Source organism: Pelmatolapia mariae, linkage group LG6, assembly GCF_036321145.2.
Source record: "Pelmatolapia mariae isolate MD_Pm_ZW linkage group LG6, Pm_UMD_F_2, whole genome shotgun sequence".
NCBI classification, from domain to species: Eukaryota; Metazoa; Chordata; class Actinopteri; order Cichliformes; family Cichlidae; genus Pelmatolapia; species Pelmatolapia mariae.
This window is the reverse complement of record NC_086232.1, coordinates 34,425,138-34,444,649: the sequence shown is the minus strand read 5'-3', so window position 1 is coordinate 34,444,649 and position 19,512 is coordinate 34,425,138. Positions and strand designations below refer to the sequence as shown.

General features: G+C 41.2%; 1 protein-coding gene across 1 annotated transcript; it reads right to left on the bottom strand.

Moving 5' to 3' along the window:
* Positions 1-1,630: 1,630 nt before the first annotated feature.
* On the bottom strand, positions 1,631-19,512 carry LOC134628701 (lysyl oxidase homolog 4-like). The gene is made up of 15 exons (XM_063475449.1): positions 19,485-19,512; positions 18,404-18,672; positions 17,639-18,312; positions 16,817-17,028; positions 11,081-11,119; positions 10,777-10,984; positions 8,913-9,093; positions 7,349-7,503; positions 7,096-7,263; positions 6,437-6,599; positions 6,077-6,320; positions 5,103-5,218; positions 4,604-4,740; positions 1,898-2,009; positions 1,631-1,805 (listed from the first exon to the last, which is right to left on the bottom strand). The coding sequence occupies exons 2-15, from the start codon at positions 18,669-18,671 to the stop codon at positions 1,735-1,737; spliced, it is 2,748 nt and encodes a 915-aa protein (XP_063331519.1). The 5' UTR covers position 18,672; positions 19,485-19,512; the 3' UTR covers positions 1,631-1,734.

The window sequence follows — 19,512 nt, the reverse complement described above, 5'->3', positions numbered from 1 at the left end:
ACCGCTGTGTTAAGGCTCTAGGTTTGAATCCACTGGCTGGCTGGGGTCCTTATGTGTGGAGTTTGTATGTTCTCCCTGTCCCTATGTAGGTTCTCTCGTAGTCTCCTGGCTTCCTCAAAGACATTAAGTTATTTTCTAATAACCTTATTTCATAATAACAAATTCTAAATTAGACATAAGTGCAAATGGTTGTCTGTCTCTCTGTGATTCCTGCAACACATTGGGTTTGCCCTACTTGGCCCCCTATGATGGCTGGGATATGCTCCAGCCCCCCGTGACCCTGAATCGGATAAGTTGAAGAAAATGAATAAATGGAAGGAGTGTCAACAGTCTGCTGATGCACTACCACCCCAGATGCAGTCACAATCTGCAATGCAGATTTGCATCATGTTTATGTCACCTTTACCGACTTTGTATTTGATTTTAATTTGCCACTTTATTTATATAGTTTTATATGGCACCAGCTCATAAAATGGAAAGAAAAAAGGCCAAAGTGAGTCATTTATTTAAAGCATAGCCTATGTAATGTGACAGAGGGCAACTGTGAGAATTTCCAGTGTTTCTATGTATTCCTCAGTGGAAATATGGTGGAAACAACAATAAAACGCCGCTTAGCTCACGCTCCCAGGAAAAGGATGGGAAACCCAGCAACTTTAATCATCTTAGATCTTTTTAAAATCTGCTGAAGGCTCGCATAAGGCACTGCATGAACTTCAAGAATCTCTTTTAGCCTATTAGGCAATTCTCCAAACCTTCTACCAAAACTGTAACATTAACTCTGCTTAATTATTATTATATCCTTAAACACGGCCTAATTATTCTCTGCTTTCTGCATTATAAATGTCTGCGGTCAAATAATAATGCCTCAAATGACAGTTTTCAATCTGACATTTATTCTTTCACTACCATTACCAAGTACTGACGCAATACTGTGGTACAACCAGATCTCGTCTGTTGTTCCCAATGTTAAACAGGTAAAGAACAAACAAAGTGGAGATAGTTATCATAATAAAATTAACAATACAAACAGCTTTCAACTCAAAAGTACATTAAAATTCTGCATAAATTAGAGACCTTAAGAACATTATTCCAGAGAGGTAATATAAAACTGTACATGACAATACATTTGCAATACATTACAATATTTATTCAAAACAGGCAAAATAGCACCATGAAAAATAAATCTCATTTAAAACCAAAAACCACACAGCTGTAACAATAAATGCTACATTTTGCAGTGTGATGATGGAAGCACAGTAAGCAGGTACAGAGATTTATGGACTACAGTCTGGTGATGTACTGCAAAGTTGTTCTCATATGCCTTCATGTCATGACTTTCTTAACGTTGGTTACTTTTTAATCAAGGTAAGTGTTAAAACATCAAGTTCTGAAAATTGTAAACTATTGTATGTCTATTATGGTGTCATGATGCTTATGATATCTGACTTTAATGTGTTTTTTTTCTTGTTTAAACATTTTTTCCTTTAATCTCTTTGACTTTCTAACAACAAAACTCATTGCTGATCATAATCAGTCACAGGATACTGTTTTTCATTTTTAATCAAGTCACTCCATCCCTCCCAAATCATTCCTGTGTACAGACCCTCCTCTCCCTGATCCCCACCTCTTTGTTTACTGGCAAGTAATTATCATTCACCCTCCCTCCCCATACATGTTGAGGTGTGGTGAGGAGTTCTACAGTTGTTCTGTTAACAAATTTGGGTCTCCCATAATTCACAGGAAGTTGTTGGAGATCTGACGTTGGTGGTCGAACAAGTCCTCCGCCTCAGCGCTGTAAGCGTCGCCTGATAAAAACACAACAAAGAAGAGAAGTGTCTTACACAGAATCAGTCAGGAAAGTATTGAAACAGAGAGAATTTAGTAAAAGACATTTTACCTGCATGGCATCCGAACATGTAAACCCGAGCTCCATCGTACTTGCAGCGGCAGCGCATCACATTGTTCTGGAAATCAGACTCAGCCATGTCTAAAGACGGGTTGACATCCACCTGAGTAAGAAACAGGACAGATGATTAGACTGAAAGTCAGTCATCTTCATAACAAATAGAGTTTCATTTTGAAACAGAAGAATTATTTAAAAAAAAATAAACAAGCACAATGTAATCCTTTTGCTAGATGGAGAAAACGGCATAATTCACCAGCAGCCCCTGTTCTTGCTTTAGATGCTCTAGATTTGATTATCACCACCACCACAAACAGCAACAACAAATAACCCACTTCTGTATACTGTGATGGCTTGTACATAACTACAACCTTCCCCATGTCTTTTTCAAAGATTGTACTGCAATTTGTGGCTGCATTGTACATGGTGTCTCGACAGTTTTTGAACCACTGCAAGCATTTAGAGTATCCCAGGTTATCACTGCGATACACGGAACATTATATATCCACCGTCAAAGCTCGAAATCTGCATTAAACACACAGTTAGGAGGGGTTTAGTTACACATATGATAACGAGGATGTTTTACCACGTTTTCATATAATATTTATTATTGCAGAAACATTGACTAAACTTATTTAAGTAGCACCAATTTAATTTATATCAAAGAATTTCATGCATCGTGCTGTCTTGCACATTTCTGATAATGCTCTGCTACGTTAACATTTTTAACAACTACTTTATGTATTGGTAAGACTGTATACTTCATGTGCACAATTTACTCAGGCCATGTGTCTTCTTTTTCTTCTTCTTTGTATTGGTATTATTTAATGCATGTATATTAATTATGAAGCTAGAGTTGGGCAGCTGTTAGCTCAGTTTATACTGGAAATACGGGTGGGTGTTTGCATGGGATTGATAGTAAAAGCAACATTCTGTCTAGACTTGAAATGTTGCAAAGGGTGTCTTTTAATAAAGTAAGGGAGTGAGTGTGAAAGTAGCAGTTCTCCTCAGATAATTTTGAAACAACAGGTTTTCATGGGGCCCGACTGAGAAGCCACAGGATTATTGTTTTCACCTTTTCTATATGACCAGTGATGTTATATATTTTGGGTTCAAGCGATGCATGACATCACTTTCCACTGCTATCTCTGTAAAGGACAAAAGACCCAGAAAGGCAGATGATAGTGTTGGGTTTGGATTCAAGTCGCAGCCTACCATTAGACTGTAACCATGGTTGGTTGCCATGGTTTGTTGTTTTCCACCCTGTCTGTCTGCCATATATAAGGAAAGCACACAAATGAATTTTCCTGGTGCACACATCAAACAGATAACGTGACCACATATTCAATAAAGCAACCCACTTTCATTTTTTACATACTGTATAAATTTTGTGGTTACAATTATATTCACAGACAAAGATTTAAGATGCTGAATTTTCATAATTATGAATATATAATGTGCAGTATTATATATATATATACATTACAACTGGTCCTAACTGCACATTGGGACCAGCCAATGATGTCAGCACATATTTTGTAAAACACCACGTTAACTTAGTGGCAGCTGATATCCCATTAAATGCTCTTGTAATAATGTGAAACAAAGGGCCCTTAGCCTGTTTTACAGAACAATGAAAGGCTGTCACAGTCATGTAAAAGACTATGAGGTTGTGTCGCTGATTTTTAAATAACAACTCAATAAGGAGTAATCAGGCTGAGGTGGACGTGACTCATCAGCTTAATGTATGGTCTTAAAAATGGCTGCCACGCTGTGAATCACGGTGAAGGCTGCACAGGAAAAAGCAAGGCTCTACGCCCTTCCTTAATCTCTCACTTCTTACACAAATTTATGAGCAGCTCAACTACTGTTACGACCACAAAGTGCTGCATCGTGGCAGCACTGCATCTGTGCTTTATGTGGGTTTATCTCTCAAGAAGTGGCTCGTCACATGTGCGCAGGCTCATGTGGACACAGAAGGACCACTCCTGCGTGTAGTTTACATAAAGTCCACGTAGGCACATGCAAGTCTAACTCTGGCATCTTGATTTCATGTAAAGACTCCGAAAATGATTAGAAACTGTAAACATCGTTGCTTTTCTGCCGCAAAAATGTCCAGAAAAAAATAGAACAAATGACAGAGAGAACAAGAGGACAGATGAGAAGGTCACCACACAGCGGCACACGGCATGTCTAGAAACAGACATGATAGAGCACTAAAACTTGTGCAAATGCAAAATGCTGACAGAGCTTTTCCACCGCCAATAACTCCGTACTTTCTAAGAGGGTGGACTAATAGCAGGTCTACTTTCTATATAAATCCAGACTAAATTCACTTTCTCTAAATACACACACACCCTTGAAACTACATATATACTGTACACCTGAATGGCTGGAAACACAGCCAAGAGCCACTTAGCTAAAATTATAGTGTTTTATCTGTGCTTTTATCTCATGTGTGCCTTCAGATGTTGAAACACAAACGTCTGTGTTTGCTCTGCTCTCTATTTTGCTTTCATGCCTGATCTGAGAAGTTGTGTAAGCTACTGAGATCACTGATGCTATTTCAGCATGAAGATTAAGTGTGGATTACTTTTTGTTCTGCACTTTCACTGGACTAACAGTTTCACCATGAGCTCAGCACAAAGTAAATAAATTAGTCAAGCGATAATATATTTTTGTGTCTTAAAACAAACTGACCTGAAAGATGTATTCACCAGGTCGTATGTCTGTGATGTCCACCCACTGACAGTCAATGTCATGCCGGTAGGTGTCCCAGCAGCCAACTGAGATTCCCTGTTGTCCCATGTTATAACAGGAATATCGCTTATGGAGACCTAGAGGGACAAAAAAATAGTTGGAGAGACTTTAAACGTAAATTTTCTTTGCTGTCAGTCGCTGTGGATTTGAGGTCTGAAGTTAAAATAACATGATTTATAAAACAAGTCTTTTTTGGTGTTTCCTCTAAATGAATAGAAAGGATCTGCATAAAGCTGTCTGGCCTCTCTGAAACCAAGATCTATTTAGGCTTGGCTTCTGATCTTACAGCCTGACTTTGAGCACTCATTATAGGATTTCAGCTTTGCATTTTTATGTATTCTTGATTCTTTCTTGTCTGTCACGATTCTGCTCTTTTTTGTTTTCACATTTCCACACAAAGAACAAATGAATGTATTAGTAATCTCTATTAATATCTTACCATCAGGACAGTAGGTGTCCTCCAGACAGAAGCTGGCTTTGTGACCTTCAGCTACCTTTGTCCCATTGAGTGTGAGCAAATCATAGTGGGTAAACACCTCAATGCTGTGGTAGTGTCTGAAAGAGGGCAAATAAACAATGAAATACATAAAAAAGAGAGAGAACAAAACTAAGACAGACTTGCTGCTATTTTATTTTCCATCTACACAATCTATGGACAAGAATCCTAGCGTCAACTTGAAATTCAGCAGCTATAAATCCTGTTATGTTGTTCTCAAGGCGTCAGACGAACACAGGAAAAAGTTGTAAAAAAGCAAAAGAGAACAGACAGATATCAGTTTGTTGTTCTCTCATTACAGAACCATTCCCAGAGCAAACCCTATCAAAACTCAAAGTCAAACCATGTGTTCTCTGGTCGGGGAGGTAGTGATTGGGTTGTGGCTGGGAGACACAACGAGCTGTGCCTCTCGTTTTGGGACACACAACCACAACCGCCAAGATAAGAAGCCAGGCTGCTCTGAGTGCAGTCATGGCTCTGACTCTAACAATTGGGTGACCAGTGAGAAGGATGTTTATTGTAAACAGTATTTTGGAGGATAAAACATTATGTTCATTGTGCTAAATAACAGACTTTTATACATGTTTCGCTATTTATAGAGCAAAACCCAGTGATCCAGTTTCACTTACTAAATCTTAATGTCCCATTTATCTTTCCCTGCTGACATTTAATTTTTTTTTTACCTCTGCTAGCAACTATGTTTTCTATAAAATGCTTCTGTTTTGCATCACCTCATAATGCCCTGTGCTGTTCCATAGAGGAGGTTATGGTACTTTTCTTTTCCAGCCAAAGACTGCAGCACATAGTTACTCCCTATCTGCTTGGAGGCATAAAATAAGCAGCTACAGTTTTAAATGAAAACCTTGAAGCTCAGTTAAATGGCACATTGGCTTCTAAATGCCTGCTTTAGTTCTTACCTGTGGCACTGGTGCCATACCCAACTTTCTCTTGGGGCTCGTGGTCGGAAGTCGGCACGACCCATGTTCATAATGCGGGAGGAGAAGCGTAGCAGGCGGCGGTGTCCGTAGGGCCAGTTCATTCTGGCGGCAGAGGAGGACAGGCAGTTTTCCTCGTTAGCACAAGTCAGAAGGTGAAGAGGCCGATCCTCGATGTAAGCAGTCTCTTGGACGAGCTGTGCATCCAGTACAAGGTCAGGAGCAGCTGCACGAATCAAAGAGTTTTATTGTTAAGTTTCCCTTCCAATTTGGCACTGTACTGTACTGGAAACATCACTAAAAGTGCAGTTGTGTCCACGTGTTTGCCAGTTCTAGACTTACTTTCTACACATGTGACTCCTGCTGCCCTGCCATCTCCCCCTCTTGGACAGTAGACGTGTGCATTTCTGCGGCACTGCTGAATAGACATCTCAGTGCCAATGCAATGTGTCCCACTGAGCAACACCTCACCAGCATCTGCGGATCCAGGCCAGTACCAAGTCTCCTGCACAGAAGAAAAAATATTCAAAGAAAAATCCCCAGAGGTCATTTGTGCTCTGAAAAATTATAACAAGAATCGTGAAAAATGGCACAGCGGAAGGCAAATAGGAGCTTCTGCTGTAAACAGAGAAGCACCATTTTTTATAGGATCTATCAGTACATATTATCACATTTTCCACTCTTTTTCACAATTTTGAAACTGCCTGTTAAATGTTCTCGGTGGCCTTTTCCATGCAAAAGTCTATTTTCAGTTTGTTTGCTCTGTGACTTTCTCCCAATCTCTCTTCAGCTTACTTTCCCTCTTTTATTTTCAGTGCGCTGGAAGTGGACGTCTGAGAAGCCTGTAATTACCTCAGGCCTCAGTAATAACACAGCACAGGCACACAAACAGTAGGATGGAGAGAAAGCGGGGAAATGGGAGCACACATAACAAAAGCTTAGAGACAAAAAGGACGGAATCAGAGGAAAACATCAACAAAGGGAATTCTGTTTTTTTCCACCTGATGAGCACTTGAGGCAAAGCCCAAGCCCAGCTGACGACAGACCACCATGGCCTCATTCAGGCCCCAGTTTTCACTGCAGACAGAGCCCCAGCGTTTCACTCCTCCGATTTCCATCAGCACCTCCACACGGCCCTGCGATGGTTCTCTGCCTCCTGCCAGGCGCACCTAAAAGTGAAAGGAGCAAGAAAGTGTTTCCTGTTGTATGCCTAAATGTCGATATGTGTGCACTCTGTCTGTGTGGGTTTCTCACCGTGGCCTCCATTCCAGTTTTTGGGACGTTGCAGCGGACTGCCACATCCTGGCTGTGTTTGCAGGTGTAAAGAGGCACTGGTCTGGAGTGGCACTCGGTAATTGACTTCTCCCTGCCTGTGCACTGGACACTGTTCATGTGGATGGGACCAGTACCTACAGCATAACGGAGTAGCAGTTGACTGATTGCAAATTACAAGAGCGACACAGACATAAAAGTCCCTGAAACCTGATGGCTCAAATGCAGCAGATGAGCAAAGAGAAGGATTAAAAGCCCAGACATGAATGGGACCTGTGATGTGGCTCTGAAAGCTAAATTACTGTACACTCCGTCATGCACGTTGCACACCAGGGCAGCTCTTTATAACTCAAAAATAGATGTCAAAATAGCAAAATGGAGCAAAATCTTTGAACACATCTATGTTTGCGTAGGTGTATGGGGCCCAGGGCAAAGCCCATTAAAGCCCTATAATTTAGTCTTCAATAGCTAATGATGTCATCAAACCTAGTTTTGAGTTGCTGTTCTCTTCTGACTGGAGAACCCTGGGACCTCACATGGACTCATGCCTTATATGTTTACACAACTCATAAACTAGCATGAGACGTTAAAAGGCACAATGCCCCATGCTGAAATGTAACCATAGCACCTAGTTTAATAGAGCCTTTAAAGTAACACTCACATGCTTTCCATGAATTACTTAATTAAGTAAAGTAGAGAGAAGGAAATGCTCCCACCATTATAGGACATGCTATGTGCTTATTTGGGCAGAAAGATAATGGGAGGAAATGAATGTGATTACAGAGTTACTGCAGAGGTATGGCAAGAAAAAGTGTCAATAACAAAGTGTGAGAAAGGGCCTATTTTGTTTCCTAGCTGAAAAAAGCATTACTGCCAGACACTTTGGTGGCTATATGTTTACGCCCACAACAAAAGCATTACTATTATAATTACAACTGAATGTTTGGTCTTACTCGGCACTGATTGCCTGACATCCCAGTTTCAAAGCTGCGCTAACTTTTCACATACATATATGTTTATTTTGACAACAACACATGCAGTTTTTTTCATCGGTGGAACTTCATAGCATTGTTTACACTTGTCTAAGTGGTCATGGGTAAAGTTCTTCAACAATCAGCTTCTCTGATAGAAGTGGAAGCGAGGCAGTAAATATTTTCTCTGGGTTTATTTGTCTGCTCAGGTCCACGATTCTTGGAGTGCAGCAACAGACATTTAGATAGAAAAGTGTTTAGTCTAAAGGAATCGCCGAAATAAACTAATCATACTTAGGATGCACTGAAAGTCTGCACCATATCTTTTATGGTTATCATATCAGCAGCTCGTGGCCTTTTTTATCCTCTCTGTGATTTCATAAATGAGGTTATCTTTTTACTTAGGAATAAAGACAAGTAAAACCTGCTTTTGGTTTTGTTCAAACACACAAACGTCTCCCACAGTGACCTTCCAAGTCATGGTGAATAAAGTTCACTGCACCAGAAAGACATCAAAGTATTGCTTGACTGTATGCAAACTATGTGTGTGGCTATGTTTATGTGTCCTATCTTACCCTGTCCCAGCTGAGCCTGGGTCAGTGCCTCTTTGGCAGTCCCAAAACCCAGCTCTCTGCAGACCACGCTGGCTGCAGGTAAGTCCCACAGATGGTCACATATGGTGCCCCACTTGCCTTCTTTCAGCACTTCAACGCGGCCCTCCCCGAGACGGGGCCCGGCCTTCAGACGTACAACAGGCTGGAAGAAAAAAGTGCAAGTTTTAGTGAGGTGTTTATGAATCAATTTGGAAATTTTACACTTAAAGCATGTTCACATTTGGATGCTACATTTTCGCATTTTCTCATTTCTCATTAAACTCAGTTTCTTGCTGAAAAGCAAAGGGAAAGTTAGCATAAAAACAGGAAACAGGAGTAAACAACTAACTAAAAAAACTAAAAAAAAGAGCAAAATATGTTTTTTGGACTCAAAGGCATACAGTGCTTTGAACAAAATCTTTGCTCCCTTCCTGGTTTCTTAGTTTTTAAAAAACTGGTCAAATAAATGTTCAAATCATCAGACATGTTAATTTTAGACAAAGATAACTCGAGTAAAAACAAAATGCTTTTTTAAAATGATGCTTTCATTTATTAAGGGAAAAGAAGCTCTTTAAACCTACCTAGACCTCTATGAAAAAGTGACTGCTCCCTCTTATTAAATCATAAACTGACTGTGATTAACCATATTTTTTTTAAAGCCAAGTTCAATTTCACTAGCTACACCCAGGTCTGCATGCTGCCAGTTGAATCATGAATTGTCTTAAATATAACCTGTCTGACAACGCATCGTGCCAGGAGCTAAAGAAACTTAAAAATAGCAGAGACACATATACAGTCAGTCTTTTAGTCTGCAAGGGTCACAAAGTCATTTCTAAGGCTTTGGGACTCCAGTCAACCATAGTGAGAGTCATTATCCACAAATGGAGAAAACGTGAAACAGAAACCTTCCCAGGACTGGCCGGCCTTAAAGAAATGAGTCTTTGCATCAATGACTTATCCAGGAGGTCACAAAAGAACTCGGAACAACATTATTCACATAGGGTGAGCTGGGTTTGGATAGTTTTTCCCCTTCATCATTGAAATACTGCATTTGTATTCACTCAGGTTATGTTTTTCTAATATTAAAATTTGTTTAGTGTTAAGTGTGACAAATATATTAAAAACAAACAAACAAAAAAAAAAGGAAATCAGGAAGAGGTCAAATACTTTTCACACCTATAAGAAGACTTTTGCGTAAAGGTATGTGCTCAAAGTATTTCTCGATTTCAGACTGTGACCCCTGTGCTTTTGTACAGATTAAAATACCTACAATATGCTAATGTACATGGTCAACTGGCAGGGAAAATTAAGCAGGACAATATTAGTCATAGTAACCCAGTAATTGTATACAAAAGTGTCCCTTGCCACCAAGGAAGACAGGGCAGTGGAGGGGCCTCTGAGGCCAAAAGCTGATTTATACACACAGAGTATACCATAGAGTATACTATAGGCCCTTTATATAGAACTCCCTTGTGACCACTACATGGAGACCATACTGTATGTAATGTGATAAAAAATCTTCTCATTTACCACTTAAAAAGAAAACCACTGAGCATTTTTCCAAAAGTCTTAAGCTGCGTCCACACTGGAAGTGATTCACTTGGGACGTATTACTTTGAAGCTAATGTTTGAAGTGCTGGGTGCCTGGGTAAATCTCCAGTGTATTTCATATATCAGACTATGTGACATTGAGAAAAGTAGATCACCCATAGTTTTTTACAGTCATTTGCCTTCTGTGGTCTCTGGTCACCAAGTCACTGAAAACTGGTTCCACTGTAGACACAGCTTAAGGTTTTAATTTGAACACTTCCAGTCTGTATTTGTCACATTCCACCCCGACACTAACCGGCACAGCAGGCGGTGCAGGTGCTCTGCCGTTGCGCGTGAACTGGGATCCAGGTACACAACGGACCACGGCGTGCATGCCCCCCCTGCATGGGACATCGCTCCTGGGCAGGGACAGCAGGGCCTGACACTGTGACAAAGATGTTTCCACACCCTGACACTGCACCTTCTCCACCCAGTAACCCTTCTTACTGATCTGTGTCCTCAGCCTGAGTGATTCAAAGAAGAAATGGAATGAGACGACACACTATAAGTATGATTTTGTGCTCGAGTTGTATTCTTTAAAAAGCAGATGCTGATTTTACCTGGAGGAAGGATCAGCCAGCTTGGAGTCCCACAGTTTCCTACAACACAGAGAACATTATAGTCATGAATGTTCAGTCATGTGCATCTTTACATCGAGTAGACTAAACAATCTGCTGTCCTACATACTCCCACAGTCTACCCCTGTGCTTCTCCTGTACAGTCTCCTTTTCAGTCACCTTCTTGTTTCTTCCTTGAAATCCCTGCTTCTTCCAGTCTGTTCATCAAAGGTTAAGTAAACCAGCTGAAACTATAAATATGAAGGAGACACAACATCCTTGACAGGGCATTTGTTCCCTAGTTAAACATATGTCAGAAAGACAGAGAGGAGATTTAGAATAACGGATAACAAAGTTCCCTTTTTCTTTCGTTTTTCCTCTAAAACCATCCCCTCCTTCTTGTGTCTTTTTTAGAGCTTCTATTCCTACGTTCATGGGTATTTCAGTTTCAGTGTTTGCCTATATGTCTAGTGTGGACGTCTGGTTTGAGGAGTCCACGTGGAAAAGAAACTAAACATATGAATAGTCCACTATACATTAATCCCAGCGGGAATCCTTATTGAGGTCTGCCAACTTCAACAGGCTTTCCAAACTCTGTCTAGTTTTATGGGTATTACCTTAAACTAGAATCCAAAGAGGAAATATTGTCTATGCACAAAATGGGCTCCCGTAAATCTGGAAACAGACACATTAGCGCTGACCACTTGTATTAGACAGTGTGACCACAGACAGGTGCAGCGTGACTGACGCCCTTTATGAATGTGCCTGAATTAAATGACTCACAACACCAAGTATAACCAGGAGGAGTTTACACTAAAACCAGATTTGTGATGCAATTAAATATTTGGCATACTGGAAAAGGGAGATGTTTCCTCTCCGGGAGAACCTCGGTATCCTGCTTTTCCGAGTGCTTTCATGCACAGTCCCAATATTAGAGGAGAAATGTCTTTGATGCTGGAAGCACTTATAATGAAAACTAATAGGAATCCTGAGCCAGAAAACTACTGTGTGGAACATTTGCACCACAAGTCATTTACAGTCTAACAAAAGGCAGTCTGTGGAGGGAAAACAGTGTATATTTAAGCTCTTTTACAATAAAAGACATTTTCCATGCTCAGATAAGCATAAACTGTTGCATATTTTTTTCTGATTTCTGCTGCAGTCCAGTGGTTATGAAATGTAATTTAGTCTGCAAGTTTGGTCACTAATGCAGTCCTTCTCTGGTAATAAATCCCTACAAACAACAGAAATGAGACACAAATCCTAAGTCGTTATGAGTTTTAGCTGCAATGGAAACAAAAAATTGATGTAGCATTTTTGGCGTCATTCAGCAGTTAAGAAAACTGTTTTCGACTTAGAGCTCTGTTTCTATTGAACTGAAGAATGTGCAGTATTCACTTGGTTGGCTGCTAATTGTGTCTGTTTCCTTTCTGTGCTGAGCAGGTATATAGCTTTATAAGGGGTTGTTTTTGTTCAAATAGCTGCTGACTGAAGCTGAAAACGGGTACAATAAAAGCAGTGAAAGCATAGTGAGAGATAAAAATGGCAAAAACCAACACATCCTCAGACTGAAACAGCAGAATAGGTTGATTGTCAAGTGTCTGCAGAAATAAAATATATGAGTGCTTTCCCACAGCAGCAGCACCTGCGAGGAAGTATAAAGACCAATAAAATCTATATCTGGAGATGGAGGATAGGACTGTGGTTTGACTCAGACACAAGACATTTAATCAGGGGACCTGAGATCCAACACTGTGTTTACCGTTTATTTGTTTGCAGGCACTATTTGGTTAAGTTTAGGCCCCTAAACTACTTGGTTGGGTTAACTAGAATTAAATGGTCTAGTAAACAATAACAATTAAATAACCACATCTTAGAAAACAAACTCGTTGCCCCAGATTTTAATGACAGAAGTAGTGACCACTTCTGTGACAAGCCTGAACATTTTACATGCACTTAGTCACACAACCAAGAGGTCCCCCCCCACATAAACAGTGGCTGCTGAATGCTTTCAAAAATTGACCACGCTTGTAATTTCTCTGATCAGGTAGAAAACCACCTGCTGCTCATTAATGTGAGGAAATATTATTATATACAGTATGAAAATGTATTTTGTGACTTTATAGAAGCTTCTATTTTATTTCCTTGGCTTTATCTCCTTGTGTGCTTGTGTAAGCCTATCTGTCTGTGTTTGCACCGTATAAAATGTGTCATAACTCCGTGGTAAATCAAAATGGGAGAGACAGACTGCATGGGGGTGTTGGTTCATGGTCTGGAGGAGGCGGGGGTGAGAGTACTTCCCATATAATTGCCTGCTCTGCTTGGCAGTGTCTGCTTTGTGGTGAGCAGTAGCATGTTGGTTCACACACAGCAGACATGGAAATATGCACATACATATCGACTTTCCCAGCCTCTGTAAAAGCAAAGATCTTTAATATTCTGTAAAACTGCAGTTACGACTGCATGCTGGGAAACATGGAACGAGTGATGTAAGAGTAAAGTATCCATGAGCTGGGCAACTTTTAGGAGCATCTCTTCACTTAACAGGAAGAGGAAATGCATGTTCTCTTCGATAGGTCTCAGCTGAGAGCTAAAAATGCAATGTGTGATGCTCTTTGTTGGATTGAAAACAGGTTGGAACTGAGTTAAGGCTTTAATGGCAGATAAGTGTGCCACAGCAACATGTCTCAACGCAGCATACCAATTCTGATTGCTGTAGTACTGCTGAAGTCTTTTACTCAGGAGAAAATATTCTCCTCCGGATCCTCAGCTTAATGCTGTTTTTTTAATGAAACTCTGACCACACAATACCATAAGCCACAGCGGAGAGAGGAGCTGACTCTCAGGAAAACTGAGATAACATGTTATTATACTGCATGAATGCAAAGCTGCCTGACTGGAACAATTGGCTCACTGAAGAGGCAGCAGGTTGCCACACTGACTCCACAACAGCCCCTAATGAGTCCCGTCAACCTCCATGGAAAAAAAACTCAAAGGGGTCATAATGATGTACTTTCCATGAAAAGCGGGGTTTAGCATAATTGCCTCCAAGGCATTAAACATGGTCTATTAATAAACTGAAGCTGAGGATGGGAGAAAAAGGAGCAGGGGGTGAAAGTAAATTAGAAGAACTGAAGAAGTTAGTGTCAGCCTCAAAGAGAGTGTGGATGTTAGAAAAGAAGGGAGCTGGAAAATGGATTTAACACTTGCCTTTTGTAAGCACAGCAAAGTGGGGGAGTCTTTAAACATCTGTAAAAATGTGCTGAGCAACTTAACAGGCAGAGACAAAGGCAGTCACACCAAAAAAACAACCGCATGGTAAGAGGGGGATGTGCTGACACAGCAAAGGGTGTGCAGCAGGTTCTGCTGAGAGAATATTCTAGATTAGAGGATCGCGCAGACCATAATTACAGCTGTTCAAGTGGACACCAATCCCCAAAAAAGACTAGTCGTGGAAAACTGCCAGTGTAGTGTGTAGCACCAGAAAGAGGCGATGTGACTGCTGTCATGTCTGGATAAACAATAAGAAAAGCTTGGTGGTGCGCACAGAAACTCAAGGAATTATATTTATAATATATTTGTATTTGTTCAATGCAAATTTCATGATAATCCACTCAGTGGCGGTCAAGACATATCACTAAAACATAAAATAATGACTTAAAATTAAAGCCACGTAACCCCCATAACCCTTTGGGTCTTTATAAAAAGTGACAGGAATCAATTTATAGTCACTAAAATAATATTTTAGTCTGGACCAAAGGCACCGAGCAGCGCTGCCATCCCCATAGATCTTCTCTGCTAACATGGCTAAAATAGGCTCCTGCCATTAAGGAGAGACATAACACATCTACTTCTACCTCACTTAAAAAACATTCATCTACAAAATATCTGTTAAAACAGACACTAATGCTCAACCTGATGCACCCTCCAACTGTTTACTGTCTGCTCTATTCATCTCCCACGTAGTGGGGTGGAGGTTGACAAAAACAAACAATCTTTACACAAGCTGCTGCTCAGGCTCTTGGCACAGACACAAGATTTTTCTCCAGACAACTTTGAGGTGTGTTTTTTTTTTCAGTGTTGTCCAGATTAGATTGGAACATTAGATTCCAAAAGTTGGACAACCAGACTTGTTTATGCTTTTCATAGTTTCTTCGTCCAATTTTGACATTTGGTCACGTTTGGAACCCAAACGTGACCAAATGTATCTACTTATGTAAAAGTGAAGACAAACTTCTGAAGCACTGGAGATAAGTCAGAAAGAAGACAGAGCATCAGTGTTAGGCTGCTGGAGCTGCAGTGAATGGGGCAGATGAGGTGAATAAGCCTGTGTCCTGCTGCTGAGCAGAGAGGAGCAAGACACATGGAGTAATTATTGGTGAAATGGAGAGAAGAGACAGATGGTGTAGAACAGGCCAGCGGTCAGTACAGTCGTCCTGTTAGCCAAGACGTAAAAAGACCTCTGTGGGCAGCCAGAGGGACATATGGAGAGTTGTGTTTGCATGTGCGCAAGTGTATGTGCGCGTGTGTGTACTCTGTTTGCATGTTTATTTGTGTGAGCACGTGGATTTCGGACAAAGTTTATGCAAGGTCTGTGAGCAGAATGTTTAAGCATGCGCAAGTGTGTGTAAAGGCTTTGAAGGCTGCTGTAGGTGTTTTAGTGGGTATTTACAGCTAAAGTTAGACGAGCCACTTGAATTTATGGGTATAAAATCAACAATTCAGCCTGGTATTATTTGTAGAGCAAAGGGTTTATGTTTAGGGAACAATTAAATAGTTATAAAAACACTCAGTTTGAAAAAAAAGTGAGATCTTTCACTTTTCTTAGTCATTATTGTATACATACTGGATCATTATTCCGGCGTTCCAAAAACCCGAGACATGTTTTAGTTGTGTTTCTCTGTATGTTTATTTAAATGCGCAATTATGGAGAGGTGACATGTGTTCCCTGAGCCTGGGATCCCCACCAGGTGTGCTGTTTTCCTCCCACATTCAAATAATATGCATGTTAGGTTAACTGGTAATTCTAAATTGGCTGTAAGTGTGAATGTGAACCTGCATGTTTGCCCTGACTAGAATGAACCAAATAAAAAGGAGGAGGGGGTCAAAGTATATTAACCACCTGGGAGAGCCTCCAATACCTCTAAAACCTCTGCTCTCATAGTTACAGAAGCTGTTAAGTAAGTGTATGGCTGAAAAAAGTCATAATTACTAATGAATTCAGTAAGTGTGAGCTCTTAGTTCTTGTAAACATGCCACCTGGCATTCGCAGATGCTGCTGCACACAGTTTTCACTGGATGATTTTTAATTGTATGAGATTAGAAACCATGTAAGGGAAGGTTTTAAGTAGAGAGACACACAAGATGAGGATGACGGTAATCTTGTTGTCTGGATCTGACATTAATAACATACTTTCTAGGACTATTTTAAAAGTCTGTGCTGAGACCAAATCAGCCAGTGGGGAAGACAGCCCTGGTGGACAGCCAGGCTTGGCTAATACCACTATGGACCTGTCATGCCAAGTGTGGTTATACTAATGACAGCGGTTGTGGTTAACCTCTACTACAGGGGGGTTGAAACAGCAATCCAGGCATGGGGCTGCCTAATCTGTGGAGGGATGTTAGTCCATTATACTTTTCCATCCCTTTCACTCAGACACACACACACACATACACACATCCATTTCTATGTCTCTTTCCACCTCTGGTACTCTGCCTGGCCCACAGTCACATACTTACCGGTAGGCGTTTTGCTCAAACGCTTCTGCTGCAGGGAATCCTAACATGCCACAGACGACACGGCTGCTGCTCAGGTCCCATCCACGATTACATACATGACGCCACTTCCCAGCATGCTTCACTTCCAGCACTCCCTCTGTGACCAGACCGCCGTGGCTGCCGGACAACACTGGCCGCAGACGAGCCTCCTCTAAGTGAACTCTCTCAGATCCCTGTTGATAGGAAAAAACAGAATGGGCACTGATTTATCCCAAATAAATAATCATTGTTGTCTTTTTAGCTTCGCATCAACAATTCATTTAAAGGTTGACACATTGTCCTACTGTTTAAATAAGCATAAGCAGATAGTACACAATCAAGACAAGAATAACACGAGGAGATTCCTATGCTTTGTCTCTAATCATCCACATTAAATACTGTTGGCAGCAGGAAAGAAACTAACAGAGGTCGACAGAGTTTGTTTAACGTGTTGGGATATGTGTCATCGTGATTACAAAATGGTCAAGAAGTGTAAACTCGGCAAGTTGAAAAGAAGAAAAAAATAAAGTCAAACAGCAGGGATAAATAGCAGAGTTTCCTCTGATCTAAAGTTTTTCCTTCAGAGGAAGAGCTATTGGTGGTTAAACTAAACTTCAGGCCATGGTAATTCATAAGAACTGGTTCTGGGGAAGGTCTGGTTTTAGGTTTGTCTCTAATTATACATGTCCACTGGCCTGTGGTTCCACAAATGACATTTCTGCAGAAGTCTGGCTTAAACTAGACTGGGTTGCTTCTTTGGTGTGCAGTAGAGGTTGTGTGTATTGTGTGTGTGTGTGTGTTTACCTGTGTGTAGTATGCACCATTCTCCTCTCCTATGTCTGGATAAAGAGTGTCTGGTTCAACATGGTTCCCACTGAGCTGCTGATTCCTGTCACTCCTCCTCCCAGAGGGGATCTGGGATTCAGGCTGATATTGGGACTGCCTGTTCACCCTCTCCTCTTCCTGTTGTCTCCCTGCCTGTGGACTGCTCCTTGCCGTTTCCTGTCTTTGCCTGTAAGCTTCACCATTTGCCAGACGTGAAAGTAGCTGGTGCCCTTGTGGAGCAGCTGGGCTGACTTGGTTGTTGTCTCTTGAACCACCTCGATTTCGTCGCAAGATCTGGATCTCATGACCATTTTCTTGCGGGGAGATGTTGCTACGGCGGGAAGAGACTGGGTTGCGATGGAGAGCAATCTCATGGCCTCTTTGAGAGGCAGATGAGATGTGTGCTGGGCCTGGAGGTGGAGCTGGGGGCGACAGAGACTGTCTTGGTGACTGGTTTCTCTGTCTTTGCTGGTTGGAAGATGAAGGACTCTCTTCTACAGTCACAGCAGGGGAACCGGGTCTCCTTTCTGGGCTGCAAACAACTCCTAGATCCTCAGCATGGCTACAGTCGTTGACCCCCCAACCATTGGAACGACATTCCGCAATAGAGGCCTCTGTGCCCCTGCAGCGTACATTGTCTAACCAGATCACACCTAACACAAGAAAGAGTGGCAAGTCATCAAATAAAGGGAAATCAATCAAGAGACTTGTATTTTAAAGCTTCACATTTTTGGCTGGACCTACCTTGTCCTTGGCCAAACCTGGCACTGTGTGCCCAGGTCAAGCTGCGCTGGAAGCCCAACTGCCGGCATATCACATTGGCCAGGTTAAGATCTACCTCATCATCACACACAGTGCCCCATGCGCCATTGTAGAGCACCTCCACACGTCCTTCGTTTGTACTGCGCCGGTTTAAGCCTGCAAGGCGTACATGGACCTCCTGTGCATAAAACGAAGGGGGGCAGAGGAGAAGCAGGACAAGGAGCGTAGACAAGGAGCTGAGCCACCGCATCCTGGTAGGGGGGAAAACAAAGAGTGAAACACAGGCTGATAGAAACATCAGCCTGACATCAGTTCAAAAGAGCAAAGCAGACAAGATGCTTGAAGCTCCCAAAATAAATGTGTGTTACCACAAAAATCTTCAAAATCACACAAAGCCATGGAAGTCACATTCCATAGTCCAACAGAACATATAATTAGAAACTTCTTCTTTAACCCTAATGGGACATTCCACAGTAAAATGAAAGATTGATAGATGTTTTTATCCTTTAAAATAATCAGAGTCATTTAAAGTACAGCGGGAGGTTTGAGAAACAGCCTGAACCAGTCAAGGCACAGGGAGTAATAACCAGAGCTAAAAGTAGCTTCTGCATCCAGCCAACGGAAATTCTGGCTTTCCGCAAACCCTCAAGTTTAGTTGCACGTATTAGGCCAACAGACACATAAGCAAATAAACATTGTCATAAAAATGCTCTCACACATAAATAGAGCAGCAGGTCTCCATCTGTGCAAGATGCTGTAGTTAATGAGCAATAATTACAACCTCTAAAATTTTTGTCTTCTAACAGAGTAGCTAACTAGTGGTAAGGAGCAAGCTGTGAGGAGAAGGTCTAGAGGATGATAGAAAAACTTTATTTAGGAGTCAGACAAATTCTGCTTTGTGTATGGATCATGGGCCCTCATACAAATGTTGAATGAGGATGACTTCAATTAGTTACAGGGATGAAATTTTCAGTTATTGAGGAAAAACACAATGAGAAAAAAATGAAATAAAAAATAAACAGAAGGAGAGGAGAACAAAATAAAAATGCTGGAGAAAACTTACCTATCTGTTGATCTCAGCCTTGAGCTTC